This window comes from Schistocerca serialis, chromosome 1, assembly GCF_023864345.2.
Source record: "Schistocerca serialis cubense isolate TAMUIC-IGC-003099 chromosome 1, iqSchSeri2.2, whole genome shotgun sequence".
Taxonomy (NCBI): Eukaryota; Metazoa; Arthropoda; class Insecta; order Orthoptera; family Acrididae; genus Schistocerca; species Schistocerca serialis.
The window spans coordinates 607,824,088-607,846,572 of NC_064638.1; the positions used below are offsets into that span (position 1 = coordinate 607,824,088).

At 40.2% G+C, this 22,485-nt stretch overlaps 1 protein-coding gene across 4 annotated transcripts in view; it reads left to right on the forward strand.

The window, feature by feature from the left end:
• Positions 1 to 22,485, forward strand: part of LOC126477483 (calcium homeostasis endoplasmic reticulum protein) — a 352,133-nt gene that overhangs the window by 298,165 nt on the left and 31,483 nt on the right. For all 4 annotated transcript variants that reach the window (XM_050103620.1, XM_050103623.1, XM_050103621.1 and 1 more), the window contains one exon: positions 14,071 to 14,193. In XM_050103620.1, the coding sequence (XP_049959577.1) occupies positions 14,071 to 14,193 (123 nt within the window). The remainder of the gene's footprint in view (positions 1 to 14,070; positions 14,194 to 22,485) is intronic.

The following is a 22,485-nucleotide window of genomic DNA, read 5'->3' on the forward strand; positions in this document are numbered from 1 at the left end:
GGTCATGGCACTGGTCATCACATGTCTGAACTGTGAATGCAATGTGGTACTCTCAGTTTCTGGAGGAGCACCTTGATTATGTCATTTGTGTGAAGTATTCTGGTTCACTGTACAGTTTTGATTGTCCTGCATGGTATTTACGAGGGTCACTCCAAAAGAAATGCACACTATTTTTGTAAAAATACAGTTTTAGTCTGCATGTGTGAAAGTTTTACAGTGTGTAGATACATCCTTCCCTCTTGTTTTCAAACTTAGTTCAACCTGTTCCTGTGAGTGGCGCCATCACAGCATGTATTCAAGATGGCTGCTACACTTGATGTTCGTCAGAAGCAATGTGCTGTTATAGAATTCCTGTGCTGTGAAAACGAGACAGTGGGAAACATCCACAAGAGGTTGAAAAAGGTGTATGGAGATGCTGCTGTCGATTGCAGTACAGTTAGTCGGTGGGCAAGCAGGGTACATGATGAAAGCGGGCACGGCAATATTGAGGATTATCCTCACAGCGGCAGGTCTCGTACTGCACACTCTCCAGACAATGTGCAGAGAGTTAACGAATTGGTGACAGACGCATCACAGTGAACGAATTGTCACGCTACATTGGGACAGGGGAAAGAAGTGTTTGCAGAATACTGAAAGTGTTGGCGTTAGAAAAGGTTTGTGCCAGGTGGGTTCCCAGGATGTTGACAGTGGCTCACAAAGAAACAAGAAAAACAGTATGCAGCGAACTTTTGGAACAGCATGAGAATGGTAGAGATGAATTTCTGGAAGAATTATGACAGGTGATGAAACATGGCTCCATCATTTTTCACCAGATACAAAGAGGCAACCAATGGAGTGGCAAATTCAACCAAGGAAAAAAAAATTCAAAACCTCACCTTCTGCTGGAAAAGTTATGGCTGTGGTGTTTTTCGATTCCAAAGGACTCTTGCTTTTGGATATCATGCCAAGTGGAACCACCATAAATTCTGGTGCATATGTGATGACACTGAAGAAACTTCAAGCTCGACTAAGTCGTGTTCGACCACATCGGCAAAAGCAGGATGTTTTTCTGTTGCAAGGCAATGCACGGCCACATGTCAGTCAAAAAACCATGGAAGCGATCACAAAACTCAGATGGACAACACTTACAGTCCTGACCTGGCTTCATGTGACTATCATCTCTTTGAGAAACTGAAAGACTCACTTCATGGAACAAGGTTTGAAGATGATGACTCCCTCATGCATGCTGCCAAACAGTGGCTCCAACAGGTTGGTCCAGAATTTTACCTTGCGGGTATACAGGTGCTGGTTCCAAGATTGAGTAAGTTAGTTGAGAGGGATGGAAATTATGTGGAGAAATGAAAATTTTGTTCCAAAAGGATGTATCTACACACTGTATAACTTTCAAACATGTAGAATAAAATATGGATTTAAAAAAAAATAGTGTGCATTTCTTTTGGAGTGACCCTCGTACTTACCTTGTTGCCCGCTCGTTTGTGTGGCTCACAAACTGATGGAATTTTTTCTGGTTGAAACCACTTCACTTATGAGTTGGGTGTCTTTTAACTGTTTCTGCTTCATGTTGGTGATTGTGTGTTTAATACTCAGCAAAGTGAAGTGGTAGTCTCCCCACTGTGGCAGCACTGTTGTGTGTATGTCCAAGAAGTAAGGAGGGGGAAGTAGTACTGGCATACACTCCTCTGAATCTAATTTTCCTAACCCAATCAAATATCAGTTTCTGAGTGTCACTTGTCTGACACAAATAAATTATATAAATCTGGCGTTCTGATGTAGTTAACTCTGAAGTGACATTATCAGCGCCTTGTCCCTTCTTTTAATTTTGAAGTGCTCACTGGTGATCATTATGTAAACACATTTTGGATACTTACAATAGCTAGAAATATTCCAAATGTGTAACATTTTAAGTAATCAACAAAAAATAATTGATTGGCGACTCCATAGTGTCCTGTGCACTACAACCAGATAATGGGTATACTTTAAAGGAGAGACAGCATTGGCCGTATATTTTTGTTTATTATCGCAAAATCGATTTTCGGTCACTTAGTGACCATCTTCAGTGCTGTAATATATAACTTGAATTAGTAAGCACTGGTGTCAATAAGCTTACGGCGATCACATAGACTCGTGATCGCCGTAAGCTTATTGACACCAGTGCTTACTAATTCAAGTTATATATTACAGCACTGAAGATGGTCACGAAGTGACCGAAAATCGATTTTGCGATAATAAACAAAAATATACGACCAATGCTGTCTCTTCTTTAAAGTATAACAAAAAATAAGTAATGTGATGTGATGTGTTACAGCATAAAATTTTTAGTGTTATTGAGAGCAGTAGCTTAGTGTAGGGATTTAAATACAATAGAACCCCATTAATCTGTCCTCTATGGAACTGGGAGTATGATCGAAACGCAAAACATGTCTGATTACCAGAGGAACACTTTTATTGACCCATAACATCACAATACATTACGGTACATCTTTGATTTTCAACTGGAAATACTGTCTGATATATTCTTCCATGTCAAAATAGTAACAAAACGAAAAGAAAATGTCAACACACTAAAAAAACTTACACGAAAGTGTAATTTACAGTAGTGTCCGAACTGTGAAATACATCTTTATAATATGGTACAATTTTTTTTTTGTGAGTGACAGTGTAACAACTATATATATCTTATTACAGTACTGCATTGACAAACAACTGACCCATTCTGTGCAGCAAAAGTTCTTGTAGGGAGCATTTTGTCATTTAAGTCGCACTCATGAATGTTACACAGTTGATCAGGGAACAGCATAAACTCATTAGTTAAGTTTTCAAATTTTGGAATAAATTCCTCGGCAGCTGTTTCACCACCAGACATCTTCTCACTAGACTTAATTACATTTTGAATGTCTTGGCATTTTTTCCAACTTTATAGCCAGCTTTCACCAGTAAACTTTTCATTTTCATTGGCTCCACCTAATTTTTATGATTGGTCCAAATGAAGGAGTTCTTTGTCTTCTCTCCTGCTCAAAGCATTGTCTGGAATTTCACTTTTAGCGTTCTTCTTGCGTATTGTATATTTTTAGTTTTTTCTTCTTATCAGTTGTCATTGTGTGACTTTCAAAAATTTTCCCAATTTTTCACTAATCTTTAACAATTTTTTACTTCAACACCTAGCTAACTTTGAATGTTTTGAAGAGACTCATTTTCTCTAACCTTACAAGTACATTCAGTTTCTCCATTAATGACAGTGTCACATGTTTACTTTTAGTTGAGGCCATAATTTAATATGTAAGAAGAACAGTGTCACTAATTTATGAAACGTGTGTGCACAATAATAATTATTTCTTGAGTTAGATACTAAAACTATTCGAACTAACTCACTTATCATCAGTCAACTGCCTGTTGATCTATATCACAGACAAGTCCAAACAATCACTGAAAATGGAATGGTCGGAGTAAGTGCGAAGTTGGACCATCCGAGGTCAGATTAACAAGGTTCTACCATACATTTGTGACTAGCAAAGGATTTAGCCATTCCATTTTAATCATCGTATTATCTTTTGTATTTGCCAACCACCTTATAGATGTTTTATTCTAAATCCAGTCACAAACAACAAATGTTTATTAATGAGGTTATTAATTTCAGTCAGTGATGACCATTTCAGGTCTTTAAATCATACAGCCAGATTGATTGTGTTCCCAAATTCTGCAAAATACAGAAATCACTAGAAGCAACTATGACAGCATTTCTGTACCTGAATAAATGCAGTGTATTACACAAATTGTATTTTCTGTAATTTGGAAACATTGTACATCATGCTAACTGTGTTGCTCATTTTAGATTTGAGTGTGGTTATCGTTGTCTGAAATTAATAAACATTTGTGATACGAGACTGGATTTATAATAATCTAAATAATTTCCTGATCACCGGAGAACCTTACTTTGACAATGTCACAATTCGTGAACTTATAGATAGTTTCTAAAAGTCAGTCCCACTTGTCTCTTTGTGAGTTACAGGATGGTTTTTCCCAGCAAATGATTGTGGACGAGACCGTATGCAATAAGAGAAAGTGTGTATAATAATTTACAAATTAGTCTACTGCAAAGGACATTTCAGAAAATATTTCAGGATTGATTATGATGCTTCATTCTTCCGTAAAAACTTAATTTAATATGACCTTCTGTCCTCTCATTCACACATAACAAAAGTTTATGTTTGTTGGAACCTTTTAAAATTCAAGTCCCATAGACAGATTCATTTTTCCGGGAGTTTCCTTGCTAGCCTTGAAGTTCAGTTCTGCGAGACAAAAACTGTCTTTGCGATCATACTCAGCTTTAACATTTTGGGTGCACACTGCACCACCTACTCCACTGGCACGATAATCCCATTCTCTTTCTCATCATCAGTAAATTTAATTACGTTAATTGCGAGCCCTCCTGCCTGTCTGCAAAGACATTTCCCACACTCACCTTCCATGTTCACTCTGTGATGTAACAGCATGCACTAATTTAACTTGAGTGTGACTGTACAGTGGTTCTTCCTACATCCACATCACCATTTCAGCTTGCCAGGTAATAGAGTATGTGTTATTGGCTCTTTTTTTTTCCGTCGTCATCGGTGGTGGTGGTGGTGGTGGTGGTGGTGGTGGTGGCAGCAGCAACAGTAACAACGACACTTGTTCTTTAGCATAGAAACTCTAATACTGTTGGGATCAATGCCACTCATAATACAAATATAAATAAATAAATTATTATGATAGAGGATGAAATCAGTCAGTAGAGGAGGAATAGTGAAGAATCAAATAAACAGTGGTGGAAACAGCAAAGGAAGTGTGTGAAAGAATCAGTGATAAGAATAGGTGGAGAGTAACCCTCTGGTGGAATGACAGAGTAAGGGTTGATGTTGTTAAGAAAAGCAAATCAATTCATATATGGTTTTAAGAGAAAACAGAGGAAGCAAGAAATGAATACACTGAGAAGAATGAGGTGGCTGTGGGTGTGGTAGCAGGTGAGAAGGAGAAATTACTGGAAGAATGGGCAAAAATTGTGTTAGAAGACAGTGAGGGGAGTACAAAGGTCCTCAGTGGAACATCAGAATGAATAAAGAAGGAACAGAAATTGAGAAAATACAGGAAATCAAGGAGATGTCAAAGAAACATTCTGAAGAGTTACTAAACCCCCATAGATATATGGTAAGAGGAAAATGAGGAGCCTGGGCATGTGGAGAATGCTAAGCTGGATCTAACCTGGACAGAAGTAGAGGAAGTGATAAAGACCACAAAAAGAGGAAAAGCACCTGGACTGGACGAGAGGTCGATGCGAAGATTGTGAGGGCAGATGCTATTGGTGGAGTATAGTGTGTCTGTCAGGTCATGAGAGCAATATCAAAAGAAAAAAAAAAGGATGTCTGAAGACCGGAAAAAGAGAATTGTAGTGCCAGTTTTTAAGAAAGATTGTGGGAAACTGTGTCAAAATTTTAGGGGCGTTACTTTGATATGTCATGCTACCTAGATATTTGAGATCTTGGAAAAGAGAGTATGGAAAACAGTAGGAGGTGCCATAGAGTGGAGCAATATGGATTTAGAGCATGAGGGACAACAATCGATTTAATTTTTAGCATAAGGCAATGCAAGGAGAGACATGGTGAGTATGATAAGTATTTAGTAATGGTGTTCCTGGACATGTAGAATGCGTAAAAGTAGCAAGGTCTGGATAACCCCCCAGAAAGGGGGAATTGGAAGGCTCATTCGAGAAGAATAAAAGAAATGTATTGAGAAATGAGAGTTGGGTAAAAGGAGGTGGTGAGACGACAAACTTGTTAGATCAGAAAAAGAGCTGCATGGATAGAGTGCACTATCCTCACCATTTTTCCTCACCATTATGGATGGGATGATGGCAGAAGTGGCAGCATGAAAGGGAGATGGAAATGTGAAAGCAATGGTGTTTGCCAAAGATTTAATGGTGCAGGGAAGAGGAGGAGAAGAGACAAAACACACTGATTAGCCAAAATATTATGACCACAGCCCACCGCAACACTGGCTGCCACCTGGTGGCATTGCGGGCACATGACACACTAAGAAAAGCATGTTAGTGGAGCAGACACAGGAAGGAGATCACCTTAGCGAAGATATGGGCTGCAAATGGGGAGACACATTGAGATAAGCAACTTTAACAAAGGACAGATTATTATTATGCAGAGCCTGTGAACAAGTATTTTGAAAACGAAGCTGGTCAAACGTTCACGTGCTACAGTCATGAGCAACCATGGAAAGAGGTAGAAGCACAGTGACACTACCACTAGGCACTAAATGGTTGGATGTCTACAACTCTTCACAGATCGTGGGATTCAGAAGCTTATCTGCTCATTAAAGGAGGATAGATGGTGATCTCTAGCATCTCTGCAAAACGAGCACAATGCTGGTGCTTGCAGAAATGTTTCGGAGCACACTGTTCATCATACATTGTTGAACATGGAGCTCCGCAGCAGACTGCCCCTACGTGTTCATATGTTGACCCAATGACATCGTCAATTATGATTGCAGTGGGCTCGGGACTATCGGTATTCAACCATCAATCAACGCAAATGTGTCGGCTGTTTGAGTGAATCACAATTTCGCCCTACTACGTCGCTGGTCGTTTTCAAAACGCTGTCATTGAAGTGAACAGCAGCTCGAAATGTTCAGTGCACCACGGATACCACCTTGTGGGAGCTGTATTACGCTACAGGAAACATTCTCCTTCACTTGTGTGGGACCTGTGGTAATAATCGAAGACTTGCTGACAGTTGCAACCCACCTGCATCCCTTCACGTTTGATGCCTTCCCTGATGGCCATGTCATCTTTCAGCAGTATAGTTGTCCATGTCTTGGAGGCAGAACCATCCTACAGTGGTTTGAGGAGAATTTTAGTGAACTCAAATTGACATCTTGGTGACCAAATTTGCATGATGTAAATCCTGTGGAACCCATTGGGCCGCTATCGGGTGCCACCACCATGTATGCAAATCAGTGGCTCCTTATTTACGTGAATTACATTACCTGTGCTTAGACATCTAATGCCACATACCTCGACAAACCTACCAACAAATTGTCATATTCGTGATGCGTAGAATCAGTGATGTATTTCATCCCAAAGATGGACAGACAAGCTATTAACAAGGTGTTCATAATATGAAACTTCCTGGCAGATTAAAACTGTGTGCCGGACCAAGACCGAGACTCCGCTGCTGAGTGAAAATCTCATTCTGGTCGTAATATTTTGGCTCATTATTGCATATGGGAAGATGTAATACAACATTATAGATTGAAATTTAATGCAACGAGTTGTGAAATTATTGTGACAATGAGGAATAAGATGATGGAAGCAATAGAGAGCAAGTATTGAAAAAAGTAGAAAGTTTCAGGAGCATAAAAGGAAACACCTGGAGGAATAATAAGAAGATTAGTGAAAGGGGAAGGCAAGCACAGGGGTTCCAGCAGAGTGTAAGAAGTATGGAGCAAGGATGTTCCACCAAAAATCAAGCAAATGCTATACAGCAATACCAAGCATATAACACTTCAGTACTCAAAAATGTATCAGAAAGGTAGATAGTGAATAAAAGGCAGGTGAGCTGGACACAGGCTTGCGAGATGAAATTTCAGAATAGCGGGGTAAGACTAGAATGGATAGAGTAAGGAATGAGACAGTGAGAGAAATAGTGAAAGAGTAGCTCATGCAAAAGTTTAAGGTGGTATGAGCATTTTAAAGGACTGGAAGTTAGCAGGATAATAAGACAGACTCGTGAAATAATGGCAAGAGACAGATGGATCACTGCAGTTAACAAATGTGTGAATAAGAGAGGAGAAGACCAGGACAGAGTGAGAGAAATGTCGAAGGAGATGAAGGGATGGAGAGGCTTATGTTCCAAGTAGACCCAGCCAGCTTGGTGGTGGAGGTGGTGGTGGACTATGAAACACATCACAACAACACGTAAGTCATAGTGTTGCAGACGTTTGAACTGTGGTGATTGGAAGGCCTTTAGCACCCATATTATTCTCTAGCCTCTTGTTACGTGACTACAATTTGATTATAAAAAGAATTACTGCACAGCAAATGATATTGAACAAGGAAGTGCAACTTGAAATAATAAAATGTCTCGCACACACTATAACTGAGAGGATTCACTTTTGGTCCATTTAATGTCAATATACATTTCATAATTTGCACAGTGTGTTAGGTGCTACAGTGCTCGTGTTTGGGTTTCATGTTCATGATTTTTGCTATTCATCTTTGCACAATAAATTCTTGAATGACAGTTGTTGCAACTTAATAATTTTGTTTTATTGTAGCTCTGTTATCTATCAGTACTACCATCTTGTCAATATGATGTCTTGATTATATTATTATGCCTTGCCTCAGTTCCTGCTGACTTCTTGGATGGAGAAATTGGTCATGAGTAATTACCATAATGGCAGTCCTGCCTGCCAGTATACAAATGTACAAGGGTACAGAATCAACTCATTATAAGGTGCATTCAATAAAACTTCCTTGTGGTAAACATGATTGTCCGTAATCATTTTCAGCACTTATGAATGCAGTAAAAGTGATGTATATCTCAGCATTTTAGAAGATGCCTGGATATTCTTCATTATGAAAATTTCTCCCCACAGCCTGAAATACTTTTCAGCTTACAAGAATAATTAACTATGACATTGAAGTTATTAATCAGAAATGTGTTCATTCCTGAAATATCTTCCTCCGAATACAGTACAATCAGACACACATCCGTCATCCCGTTGCATCGAATGAAATAATTTCATTTTAAAAAAAATTGTCAGACTTTAGCATGTAATATTGTTGAAATGAAAGTACTTGAAAATTGTGATCTGTACTAACATAAATGCACTTCTTTGAATGTCATCATCCTTACCTAGCTTACATTGTCAAGGCAATATAAAAAGTTAACCAACTTTACATGTTTTTGGTTAGTAATACAGTAGGATAAAGAGAAACAATGTACCTGCAAAACGCATCTCAGCTCTCACTGATCTGTTTACTTGTCTGACACAACCAATAAAAATATGTATTAAAAAAAAACAGCTGTTGGTATTTGACAAGAAACAATTTAGGGGGAGGAAAACTTGATAGTCACACAGCTGAAGAGAGCCTTCAGCTGAAGAGAGCCTCGGAGGCACCAAAATGTCATTGTGCTCCAGAAAGTTTTATTTTTCTCCCCCAGATTGACTGGTATCATATGAGAATGGATTAAATTGTGTTATTTTGATTGTTTGTGTGAACACAAGGAGAAATAGTATCTGGAAATATAGATGCTGTGAATGGAGAACTTTTCATTAGATATTGAATGAAGAAGGAAGTAATTTATTGGAACTGACAAAGACAAAAAGAAAAGCCATTTCATAAGAAATGGCACAAAGAGGCAATTATTATGCAGTGTGCATATTACAGTCCTCCATCACAACTATATTTTCGTCTCTCTTAACTATCTGAATAATTTCTTTTATCTCATCATATATTTCTTCCATCTCTTCATCATCTGCAGAGCTAGTTGGCATATAAACTTGTACTACTGTGATAGGCATCGGCTTCATGTCAATCTTACCTAAGATAATGCAGTCACTATGTTGTTCATAGTAGCTGACCCTTATTCCTATTTTCTTATATTTTCTTATTCATTATTAAACGTACTCCAGCATTCCCTGTGTTTGCTATCGTATTTAAAACCCTTTATTCAACTGACCAGAAGTCCTGTTCCTCTTGCCAACCAACTTCACTAATTGACAACACATCTAACTTTAACCTACCCATTTCTGTTTTTAAATTTTCTAACTATATGCCCAATTAAGGGATGTAACATTCCCCACTCCAGTCTGTAGACCGCCAGTTTTGTTTCTCCTGGTGCTGATATCCTGCTGACAAGGGAAACTCTCCATTACAGCCCCCTCAGATTTAGTGGTGAAATGGCCCAGCGGAAAACTGAACACAGATCAACCATGAAAACTGGAAGAACAGGTACTGAACCACGAAAAAAATAATCAAAATAGAATCGGTGAACTGACCAAGCTTAAGATGTGCAACATCGAGCACATTGCAAAAATCACGACGTCCTTGTCGTGTGGTCACAGTGTTGAACTGCCAGCTTGGAGATCCATGTTCAAATCTCCCTTGTGCTCCTTTTTCTTTTTTCCATAAAATTATAAACTTTCCATCCTGTCACAGACGTGTCCATTCTCTTGGCAATTGTCATACCGTACATTGGTTATAGAATATGAGTCATGTGGTAAGAACATAATACTGTTACAAGTTGATGTGATAAATAGTGAGAGCTGGCGAGGTGTCATATAGACCTCTCACAGAAATGAAAACAGCAAAGAATTGTATGTGAACATAGCATCTTTGAAGAATCAAACCAGAGGCCTTACAATTACAAGACAAAAACAATATGTGTGCAGCTGTTGGCAGCTCTGTTGAAAAGGTCAAAATTTTTTGTAGGTAACTGTGTTTATGATCTTCAAAAGCAAATTTTTAGTGTGTTTTTGAGAAGTGTATGGTACTTCATCTAGAAATAGATGTCTGGGCTCTGACCTCCAGATCCTGTAAGTTTGAAGAAAATATAGCTTAAAGAGAATGTGGTAGAAAGATCATTTTACCTGCAGGTGTGAAAAAATATAGGTGTTAATTCCAAAAAAGAGAAACAATACAGAAATTTTACAATGTAGTGATATGATTAATTATGTTTATATTCTTCCTTCATTACTGTAAACATAAAGGAGTGAAATGAAAATTTAAAACAGTTGTTTCACTGACCTTTGACAGTTAGTGTGTCCTACTGACTGCTAAGCTGTCCAGACAAGATTCACAATCTACCATCACAGTTTCTATTCTAAGAGTAGCTCTCTACTGCCTTTGAAACTTTGGAGGAACACTTCTGGGTACCTTGCTAGACTAGTAATTCTAGAAGAAATTTTATAACAATGGAATATCTTGGTCATAACTTACAGATTGTTTCCAGAAAGAATGTTTCACTCTTCTGTAGTGTGTTCACTGTTGTGAGACTTTTTGACAGATTAAAACTGTGCCAGACGGAGACTCAAAAATGGAGCAGATTTGAGTCTCAAGTCTGGCACAAAGTTTTCATCTGTCACAAATTCTCACAACAGTTCACACATCACTGCGGAGGGGAAGATTCATTCAGGGCACCTAAAACTTGTAATAAAAATGAGCCATCAAATAAACTATAACATTTATCTAAAACATATTTTTTTAGTTCAAACACTAATGCAAGTGTGAAAGCCAGTAGTATTTTAATTATTTTTATAAGTTGTGCGGGTTTTTGAAATTTGTGTGTAAGAGGACAAGATCCATTAATGCAAGTGTGATCACATTGTTGGGCAGGATGCCAGAAACTTTTTTTAAAATGGTCGGATAATTTCAGTTAAATATTATAAGATGATGTTTTGAGTGATATGGTAAATAATTCTAGCATCAACATGATGAATTGTTGTAAGCTTGTAATGGAGGACGAGAAAATGGAATGAATTTGATTTCAGTTTCTGTTCTTCAGACCAAAACTTTCATTCATTGTTAACATGACATTTCTTTGACGTCTACTGTCTTCCATTACTAATGTAAAATGTAGGACAGTGTGTTAGTGAATATCACTCACACACACACACACACACACACACACACACACACACACAAAGCTGAGTAGACTCCTAAAATTTTAAGTTCTGATATTTTTCTCATGACAAAGCCTATGTATAGCTCCAAGCTACACTCTTAATTACTTGTTAAAATCCGTCCACCGGTTTTGGAGGTTAGTGTTTTCAAACGGATAGACATGATAGCTTTAGAGAAAACTTTAAATCATGTTGGCTTTTATACACAATTTTAATGAAATAATGCCTATATGATGCTTGAAGCTGCGCCCAAGTTATGTGGGAAAACTCGTTGAAAATTCATCTAGTAGTTTTGGTGATTAGTGTGTTCAGACAGCAGACGCGACGGTTTTAGATAGAACTTTAAATCACAGTATCTTTTTCGCATGATCCAGTTTTGATGAAATAAAGCCTGTATGTTGCCCCAAGCTACACTAAATTTACCCATGAAAACCTAATGAAAATTGGTCTAGTATTTTCAGAGATTAGTGTGTTCAAACAGACAGGCAAGCACAACAGTTTTACAGTATTGATATTATTGTATGTGTCAAATGACATAATTGGGATTTCACCTCTTGGAAGTACATTTTGGCCAGCCATTTTGTTTCCTTGTAGTTTTTAGGTCATACGAACGTGGTAACTACTACGTATGAAACTGTTAACATATAAAAAAAGTTTATGAGAATACAAGAAGGACCTGTCTACCATTTCACACTGAATGAAACTATTGTTGTATGTCATTCATTCTTATGCAGCACTCATTGCCAATCTCCATTGTCTGGAGAGCCAAATAACTCGACGATTAATGAAATAGTTCACTGTTGTGTAGTTATTATAACACAGCACTACATGATGTGATGTTCTGTTGATGTGGTGGCGTACTTGTGGGAGATGTTTTTATTATTGCTTTTATGGTTTTAATTATCATCATCCTCATTGTTGTCATTGCCATCATCATCTTATTATTATTATTATTATTATTATTATTATTATTGCTGTTCTTCATGATCTGAAAGCTCTCTATTCACACAGAAATGTTTTGCAATAATTGTACACAATGAAGAATGTACCATTACACAGTAAAAATCATGGTCATGTAGTATGAAGTCCAGGTAAGAGCACTCGTCTATGGACAACTGACCTTGCATTCTTCTTTCATTATAACATAGAATTTTAAGACATATTAATGCACCCAGAAGTCATATACTCAAAATGTCTTATGTTATCAATATTTTTACGCGTTATTCCCTAGTACTTGTTGCGTCAGTTGTGGTGTGCATTACATGAAATTTTTGGTTGATATTTATTAGTTTCATACTTAGTTGGAATCTCTCACTGTAATGTGGAATGTTTCAGTGATGATTTTTTTCCTTTTTGAATATGTAAGTACATATTAACAATAGTCTTGATTCTTTGTTGTTTTGAAGTAGTAATGAATCATAAAACTGGCTGTTTTAATTCCTTCAACTGCATGTGAAACAACAGAACACCATAACAGCATGAAAGCAGAAAGTTAAGAACAGGGAAGAAAGAGAAAATCCTTTCATATGTCTCACAATTCTTCTTCTCGTAGAATGATAAAATTGTCTTGCCTTGGAGTGTATGGTGAAAATGTGTGATAATGGTGAATTTTGTTTTGTTTGAGCCACAAGAACACACAGGAAGGAGATACAGCTAATTAACATATTTTCATTTAGTGTTTACTTTTGGGCAGTAGTACATAAGTTCTCCTCATTGCTACTTTCCTCAGAGATGCTTGTCATGCCAAACTGTGATTCAGCCACAGTGAATTTTGGAGTAACTACAGAAATTTTGTGTCATATTTATACTTTAAATCAGTTTAAATTGTGACAGCATGGAAAGTCTTTCATGGTCAGTTTCTGTGTGGTGCGCAGCTGCTGGCAACCAAAGGGATGTACTATATAGGCCTCTTACATGAACACTGAAAGTTCCATTTTTAGAAGCAGCTTGCGAGCTACAACATGGGCTACAGTAGGAAACCATACGTACCTCTTTCTGAAGCAATCTCATCTGTGTTCTGTAGCATTTATCAAGAGGAAAGACAGACTAGATAATGCATCCAATTTAAAATGAAAACACAATTTTTAAAAAAGTGTTTATGTTAACAGTATTTGAGACAAGAATATAGAACAAGAGAGACAATTTTTTTTTTTTCTTTCAACAATACTCCTGTTATGTCGTTTGGTAAGTAGATGATTCCCTTCTGTCTCAGATATTGAGAAGATACTGTATCTAAAAAATGTGTAATCCTGCATTGCAACAGTGCTTTAAAATTCAATGCTATCACTACTTTCACAACAAATCCTGTCTGTATACCCTATGCGTGAAATTATTCTCCCTTACTCTGTTCCCTTATCTGTATATCTTTAAGTGTTTTTGGTTTTCTCTTTAATGAATTGTCAGATCGAGATCACATTCACGATCGAGATCCAGGTCAAGATCCCGGTCCGGCTCGCGAAGTCCTGACAGCCGAGATAATCGCAAGGAAAGGAGCCCAGATAGGAGTCCGACACCACCATCATTCCTGTAAGTATAGATCATCTATTGACAGAGTGTAAGAATTTGGAACTGATTTAATGCAGACAAACTTTTCTTTTGATATTAGTTAATCTTTTGAAAAGTTAGTGGATTTCATAGTTTATTGAAAGTTATTACATAGAGAGTTACACTGTGTATGGAACAGTGCATGGAGGGAGAGGGCTTATTTCTCTCATATTTCCTGCATTGTAGCAGGAGTACCATCTCATCAGCAAGTGTGTAGCAGAAGAAAAAAAATAAAATACAAAAATAGTGTATATTTTTGCATATACCAATACCCTGTGAACCATTCTACATTGCATGATGACCATTAATAGTCACTTGCCTTCGTGTTCGTCAAGTGAGAAATTTGTGCAGTAACTGACATTATTTCATAAAATTACATTTATGTATTCAATCACCATTCCGAGAATCCAATTATTTATCACTGATTCTGTAATTTGATTCTGTGGGATATTTTTTCCCTCTGGTGTATGCAGTTATCTTGTATTTATCAACATCAGACAGAGGCTTTCACGCAGAGCACCAAATATTAATACTGTGTATGTCATTTTGGATGCTTGTCATATATTCTGTTATAGTTATTTCATTCATTAAGAACTGTGTTTTGAAAACTGCTTCTGTTTAACTGAATGAAAGTATTACAAGAACCGTATCAGTCAAAAGTTTCATTTTTATTTTATCTGCTACATGTTTTGACAGGTACACTATCTTCACGTGGTGAACCTTCCCTCCTTACCAACATACATGTGATTATGAGTTGTGTAGAAGGGAAATGTGATAAGAAAATGTTGCTCAGTCCTATAATCCTCCTGTCATCAGCCTCCACAAAACCTTTCTCATCTATCAACTCTCGCAATGCCCCTCCTTCCACCTCTCTCATTACAAGCTCTCCTCTCCACAATTTCCCTCTTCCTCCGCCCTTTCTCGCCCATCCCTTATCCTACCCATACCATTCTTCCACATCACTATGTGCCATAAACATCTTACTCCTTTGTGCACCAAGCTATGCTCACCAGTGCCACTTTCCTATACTGTCTCCTTTCTGCCTTTCCATCCAAATTATCAGACATAGCTAGATTATACAGTCGTTGTTGTTGTTGTGGTCTTCAGTCCTGAGACTGGTTTGATGCAGCTCTCCATGCTACTCTATCCTGTGCAAGCTTTTTCATCTCCCAGTACCTACTGCAACCTACATCCTTCTGAATCTGCTTAGTGTATTCATCTCTTGGTCTCCCTCTACGATTTTTACCCTCCACGCTGCCCTGCAATACTAAATTGGTGATCCCTTGATGCCTCAGAACATGTCCTACCAACCGATCCCTTCTTCTGGTCAAGTTGTGCCACAAACTTCTCTTCTCCCCAATCCTATTCAATACTTCCTCATTAGTTATGTGATCTACCCATCTAATCTTCAGCATTCTTCTGTAGCACCACATTTCGAAAGCTTCTATTCTCTTCTTGTCCAAACTATTTATCGTCCATGTTTCACTTCCATACATGGCTACACTCCATACGAATACTTTCAGAAATGACTTCCTGACACTTAAATCAATACTGGATGTTAACAAATTTCTCTTCTTCAGAAACGCTTTCCTTGCCATTGCCAGCCTACATTTTATATCCTCTCTACTTCGACCATCATCAGTTATTTTGCTCCCCAAATAGCAAAACTCCTTTACTACTTTAAGTGCCTCATTTAATCATACAGTAAAGCTGCATGCCCTCGGGAAAAATTATGGCTGTAGTTTCCCCTTGCTTTCAGCCGTTCGCAGTACCAGCACAGCAAGGCCGTTTTGGTTATTGTTATAAGGCCAGATCAGTCAATCATCCAGACTGTTGCCCTTGCAACTACTGAAAAGACTGCTGCCCCTCTTCAGGAACCACACGTTTGTCTGGCCTCTCAACAGATACCCCTCCGTTGTGGTTGCACCTACGGTACGGCTATCTGTATCGCTGAGGCACGCAAGCCTCCCCACCAACGGCAAGGTCCATGGTTCATTGGGGGGGGGGGGGATGGTTATACAGTCATCTCGACACAATATTCAGCAGTCTGTCTGGCCTCTTGTGTTCAGATGAGAGTACTGTTTGCCAACTCTTACCACAACCTATTTCTGCTGTGAACATTGGCCCTTTTATACAACACAGGGAACCAAAACTGCCTGCACCAAAAATCGTTGCTGCCGCCCCATAACATAATGCAAGGGTACAGTGCCCGAGTCGTGAAATCCGGTAGAAATGATGAATTGTTACTTAGTATGTGCCTCTGCTCATCAAGTCAAAGATAATAATATCAGCTAAAACAGATTCCATATTTTATTTAAAGGATAACCCTTCTCTCTGTTTATAACATTATCTGTCCTTAAGACACAGTCCCAATAATGAGACACAATGTCTCTCTCATAAATTAATCCATGTCCGTTGGTTAGACAGTGCTGTAACACCACAGATTTCTCAATTTGTAGTAATTGTGTGTGGTGAGGGTACTCCACACATGGGTCGTGAATGATACAATCAGCTAGCCAATATACTTTTACTGCAGTGGCAAGGGACTCTAAACATAGTGGGCTTTTTGAGCCAAAGAGAGCTCTAATCTTGGTTGGCAGAAAAAACACACTCTCATGTTGTATTTTTTTTTTTAATATTTCCTGTTGCTGAAGATGCCCTACCATCATGTGAAAGGAATGTGGAAGGAAAACAACCAATGTAAGTGTGTTTTTTGTTGGTTCCAGTGGTGATCCAAACTCCTAAGCATGGCAGATCCATTTATTATTGTGTCCATTCTGCACAGACATGAGGCAAGTTTTCATGTCAAGGTGTCCACAACTAAGATGGCATAAACCCTCCTTGCTGACATCCTCAGAAGCCCAGTGCCTTGATATTATGGATAACAACTCGTTGCTTGTAAATACTGGTCAGTATGTGTTGCTCTTCAATAAAGTGCAGTCAAATGAAAACAAGAAAAACTGCACAGTGCAGAAAGAAGGAACAGCATGAACATTCACTGCTGTGTCATTTGACTCTTAATTTGTGCTCAACGTGCGTGCTCGAACTTCACTGTGGAGGCTGGGAAAGAGGAACAGCGAGGTGTAGTGCAGTTTTTGGCTGTGGAAGGAGACTTGGGAAGAAAAATTTGTACCTGATTCTCTGTTGTGCATGACCATCACAGTATGTCTTGTTTATACGTATTTGTGTGGTATAAATGATTTTAAGGTCAGGCTTCATTACACCATCTGTTATTGCTGTGATGGATACTGCCATTAGAAGTGACTGATGGCGGATGATGGAAGACATTAGTTTCATGGTAGGCATGAATCACAGTACTGCTCATACCATTATGACAGAGCATTAGAAAAACTGGTAAATCAATGCACAGTGAGTTCCCCAAAGCATGGTGGAGAAGCAGAAGTTGAACAGAATGTCAATATCATGCTGCCATTGGAGTGGTACCACAGCAAAGAATATTTTTCATATTCCATGTTGTTACGTGAGATGGAACATGGTGTCATCATTTTGAGCGAGAGAGCAACCCTAGGAGCCAACAATGAGAGCATATTGATTCATTCCCTCTTAACAAAATCCAAAGCCATGCACACTGGCCATGGGAAAGTTAGAATGTTGATGAAAAGCATCATTCTGTTGCCGCACAGAGTAGCCATGTAGTTTGAGGCGCCATGTCACGGATTGCGGGCCCATCCTGCCGGAGGTTCGAGTCCTCCCTCAGGCATGGATGTGTGTGTTGTTCTTAGCATAAGTTAGTTTAAGTAGAGTGTAACTCTAGGGACTGATGACCTGAGCAGTTTGGTCCCTTAGGAATTCACACACACATCATTCTGTTGCAGGATAATGCCCACTCACATGTTGTCAAAGTTGTTTTGATAATGCTGCGGAACTTACACTGGGAAGCCCTTACACATCATTCACATCGTCCCAATCTCTCCCTGTGTGATTTCTATATTTTTGAATCTCTTAAGAAAGACATTCATGACCATTTATTTGCTTTGGATGAAGAGGTGCTCATCTGGGAACAACCATAGTGCTGTAGGCAACCACGTACATTTTTCCATTAAGGCATTGATCATTCTGTCTCGAGAGTGAGATAAATGTATTAACAGCTAAACAGCTATGGTCACTACTTTCGAAATAATACAACAGTTTATCCAGTTCATAACAGAGTTGTTACAGCAACCAATATCACCCTTCAGATCTGGGAGTCAGAAGAGGCCCGAGGTATTCCTGCCTGTCATTAAGAGGCAACTAAAAGGAGTCTCAAACTTTTTGGCCTTTCTATGATGATCCCCTTTAGGATTTGACCTCCATTCTCCAAAACTTTTCCAAAGAGCAAGCCAGTTGGGGAAGGGTGCCTTACATGGTGCATCGTGTCCATCGTGCACTGAGATCTTTAGCATATGAGGGCAGTTCAATAAGTAATGCAACACATTTTATTTCTCGGCCAATTTTGATTGAAAAAACCGGAAATTTCTTGTGGAATATTTTCAAACATTCCCGCTTCGTCTCGTATAGTTTCATTGACTTCCGACAGGTGGCAGCGCTGTACGGAGCTGTTAAAATGGCGTCTGTAACGGATGTGCGTTGCAAACAACGGGCAGTGATCGAGTTTCTTTTGGCGGAAAACCAGGGCATCTCAGATATTCGTAGGCGCTTGCAGAATGTCTACGGTGATCTGACAGTGGACAAAAGCACGGTGAGTCGTTGGGCAAAGCGTGTGTCATCATCGCCGCAAGGTCAAGCAAGACTGTCTGATCTCCCGCGTGCGGGCCGGCCGTGCACAGCTGTGACTCCTGCAATGGCGGAGCCTGCGAACACACTCGTTCGAGATGATCGACGGATCACCATCAAACAACTCAGTGCTCAACTTGACATCTCTGTTGGTAGTGCTGTCACAATTGTTCACCAGTTGGGATATTCAAAGGTTTGTTCCCGCTGGGTCCCTCGTTGTCTAACTGAACACCATAAAGAGCAAAGGAGAACCATCTGTGCGGAATTGCTTGCTCGTCATGTGGCTGAGGGTGACAATTTCTTGTCAAAGATTGTTACAGGCGATGAAACATGGGTTCATCACTTCGAACCTGAAACAAAACAGCAATCAATGGAGTGGCGCCACACCCACTCCCCTACCAAGAAGAAGTTTAAAGCCATACCCTCAGCCGGTAAAGTCATGGTTACAGTCTTCTGGGACGCTGAAGGGGTTATTCTGTTCGATGTCCTTCCCCATGGTCAAACGATCAACTCTGAAGTGTATTGTGCTACTCTTCAGAAATTGAAGAAACGACTTCAGCGTGTCCGTAGGCACAAAAATCTGAACGAACTTCTCCTTCTTCATGACAACGCAAGACCTCACACAAGTCTTCCCGAGAGGAGCTCACAAAACTTCAGTGGACTGTTCTTCCTCATGCACCCTACAGCCCCGATCTCACACCGTCGGATTTCCATATGTTTGGCCCAATGAAGGACGCAATCCGTGGGAGGCACTATGCGGATGATGAAGAAGTTATTGATGCAGTACGACGTTGGCTCTGACATCGATCAGTGGAATGGTACCGTGCAGGCATACAGGCCCTCATTTCAAGGTGGCGTAAGGCCATAGCATTGAATGGAGATTACGTTGAAAAATAGTGTTGTGTAGCTAAAAGATTGGGGAATAACCTGGTATATTTCAATGCTGAATAAAACAACCCCTGTTTCAGAAAAAAAATGTGTTGCATTACTTATTGAACTGCCCTCGTACTTTATCATCGTGGTTTTGCAGTTCTGTTCATTCCATGGCAGATGACATGCCATGAAACAAACGATGTCGTCTCTTGTTGGTAGTCAACCACCAGCAGTCTCTAAGCGTTTGAGGTGTCAATTTAATGCAAAGAAGTATGATCCAAATCGTTTCCCTCCCTGGCCGCACCATGGGAGGAATGCCAGGCTAAAGGTGGAAATGAATCTTATTCACCCCAGCACCTCATACGTACGAGAGTTGATGGGGAATCATTCATGTTCATGAAGCCTCAGGTTTTTGGGGAGCATTTAGAGGTCAAGTTTGGGGAGGTGGAGGGATTGTCCAAAATGTGATCTGGGTCAGTCTTAATAAAAACAGCGTCCTCTGCCCAATCACAGGCATTACTCGCCTGTGACGAGCTCGGAGATGTTTCTGTTCCCATCACATCCCTTACGAGCTTAAATATGGGCCAGGGTATTATATTTCACAAGGACCTCCTTTTGCAGTCAGATGATGAGCTGTACACCAACTTAGACTGACAAGGTGTTCATTTCGTCCAGCGCGTCCATAGTGGTCCAAAAGATAATCAGGTGGCCACTGGTCCCGTCATCTTGGCCTTTGAGGGTAATACATTACCCAAGAAGGTCAAGGTGATGGTATACCGCTGTGATGTAAAGCCATATATCCCTCCCCCAATGCAGTGCTTTAAGTGGTGGAAGTTCGGGCATATGTCTTCCGCTGTACTTCCAGCACCATATGTCACAATTGTGGACGTCCATCACATCCCAATACTCGGTGTGCTCCGCCTCCCATCTGTGTCAACTGCGGCGAGCAACATTCCCCTTGCTCACTGGACTGCAGGATTCTACAGAAAGAAAGAAAAATCATGGAATACAAGACCCTGGGCTGACTGACCTACACTGAGGCTAAGAGGAAATTTTAAAAGCTACATCCTATGCGCACGACATCCTCTTATGCTGCCACTACAACAACGGTTCCAGCCCTTCGGTTCCGCCATTTATAGTTGGCCCCAGAGCCGCAAGACTACACCTGCCCCCTTGATGGTGGCGGACACTCGCATCCCTGTTGCCTCTGCATCACCTGCTTCGGGAGCAATGCTATCCCAACCATTGAGGACATCAGTCCCCACTTCTGAGCTGGAGAAGCTTCAGTCTTCTTCAGGTCCTCTCACTAGGAAGGGTTCTCTTGGGTCACTTCCTTCCAAGATTCCTACCAGTGGGAAAGAGGACACCCGCCAGTGGCTGAAACGCCCACAGGCAGCTGGTCATAGGGCTTCAAGATCCTCCTCAGCCAGTGAGACTGAATCATTGAAGCCCTCCCAGTCAGGGAAACCCAAGGATCAGCGAGAGAAATCTAAAAAGAAGAAGACCCCCAAGAACAAAGAAATTGTGGAGGCACCCACACCACCGCTACTCACAAACTCTGTGTCTGGGGATGAGGTGGAGATTCTGGCCCCTGCTGAGGACCTAGATCTCGCCAGACCCTCAGACACAAAGGATATAGAATGTACAGGTACTCAGTCAATGGCAGAAAGTGACCTCGGGGCATAAATTGCCTCCTTGATTGCTTCATGCCTATCCAGCCTCATGACAGCGTCATCCTCCAGAGGAATTGCGGCGGTTTCTTTCACCACCTGGCTGAGCTACAACAACTGTTAAGCTTCACACATGCTTTCTGCATTGCCCTCCAGAAAACCTAGTTCGTGGCAATGCGGACCCCTGCCCTTCATGGCTATAGGGGAAGTTACAAAAACCGTAGCAAATATAATTAGAGTGTCAGGTGGAGTTTGCGTTTATGTCCTGCACTTGGTGTGTATCATACCTGTGTCCCTTCAAACTCCTCTTGAAGCTGTGGCTGTCAGGATAAGGACAGCACAGGAAATAACTATCTGCAACATATTCCTACTTTTGGGAGATTTTATCGCCCATAGCCCCTTGTGAGGTGGCACTATGCTTACTGGCCGAGGTAGAGATGTCGAACATTTACTGTCTCAACCCGACCTCTGCCTCTGAAATACTGGGGCCCCCACACATTTCATTGTGGCTCATGGTACTTACTTGGCCATTGATATATCACTTTGCAGCCCAGGACTTCTCCTATCTGCCCACTGGAGAGCGCACGATGACTTGTGCGGTAGTTACCACTTCCCCATCTTCCTATCACTCCCCCAGTGTCATTCCCCCGGACACCTACCCAAATGGACTTTAAACAAAGCAGACTGGGAAGCTTTCACCTCTGCTGTCATCATTGAATCTCCCTCATACAGTAACACCGACGTGGTGATTGAGCGAGTCACCAGAACAATCATTTCTGCAGCGTGAAACGCTTGGGTATCAGACGCCATCAGGTGTCCATGGCATTAACATCAGTGGAGTGTTATCTACCAATGCAAACACAATTGCCAAGCACTTTGCTGTGCACTATGCTCGGGCCTCTGCATCGGAGAATTGCCCTCCAGCTTTTCATTCCTTAAAATGGCGGATGGAAGGGAAACTTCTCTCATTCACTATGTGCCACAGTGAACCCTATAC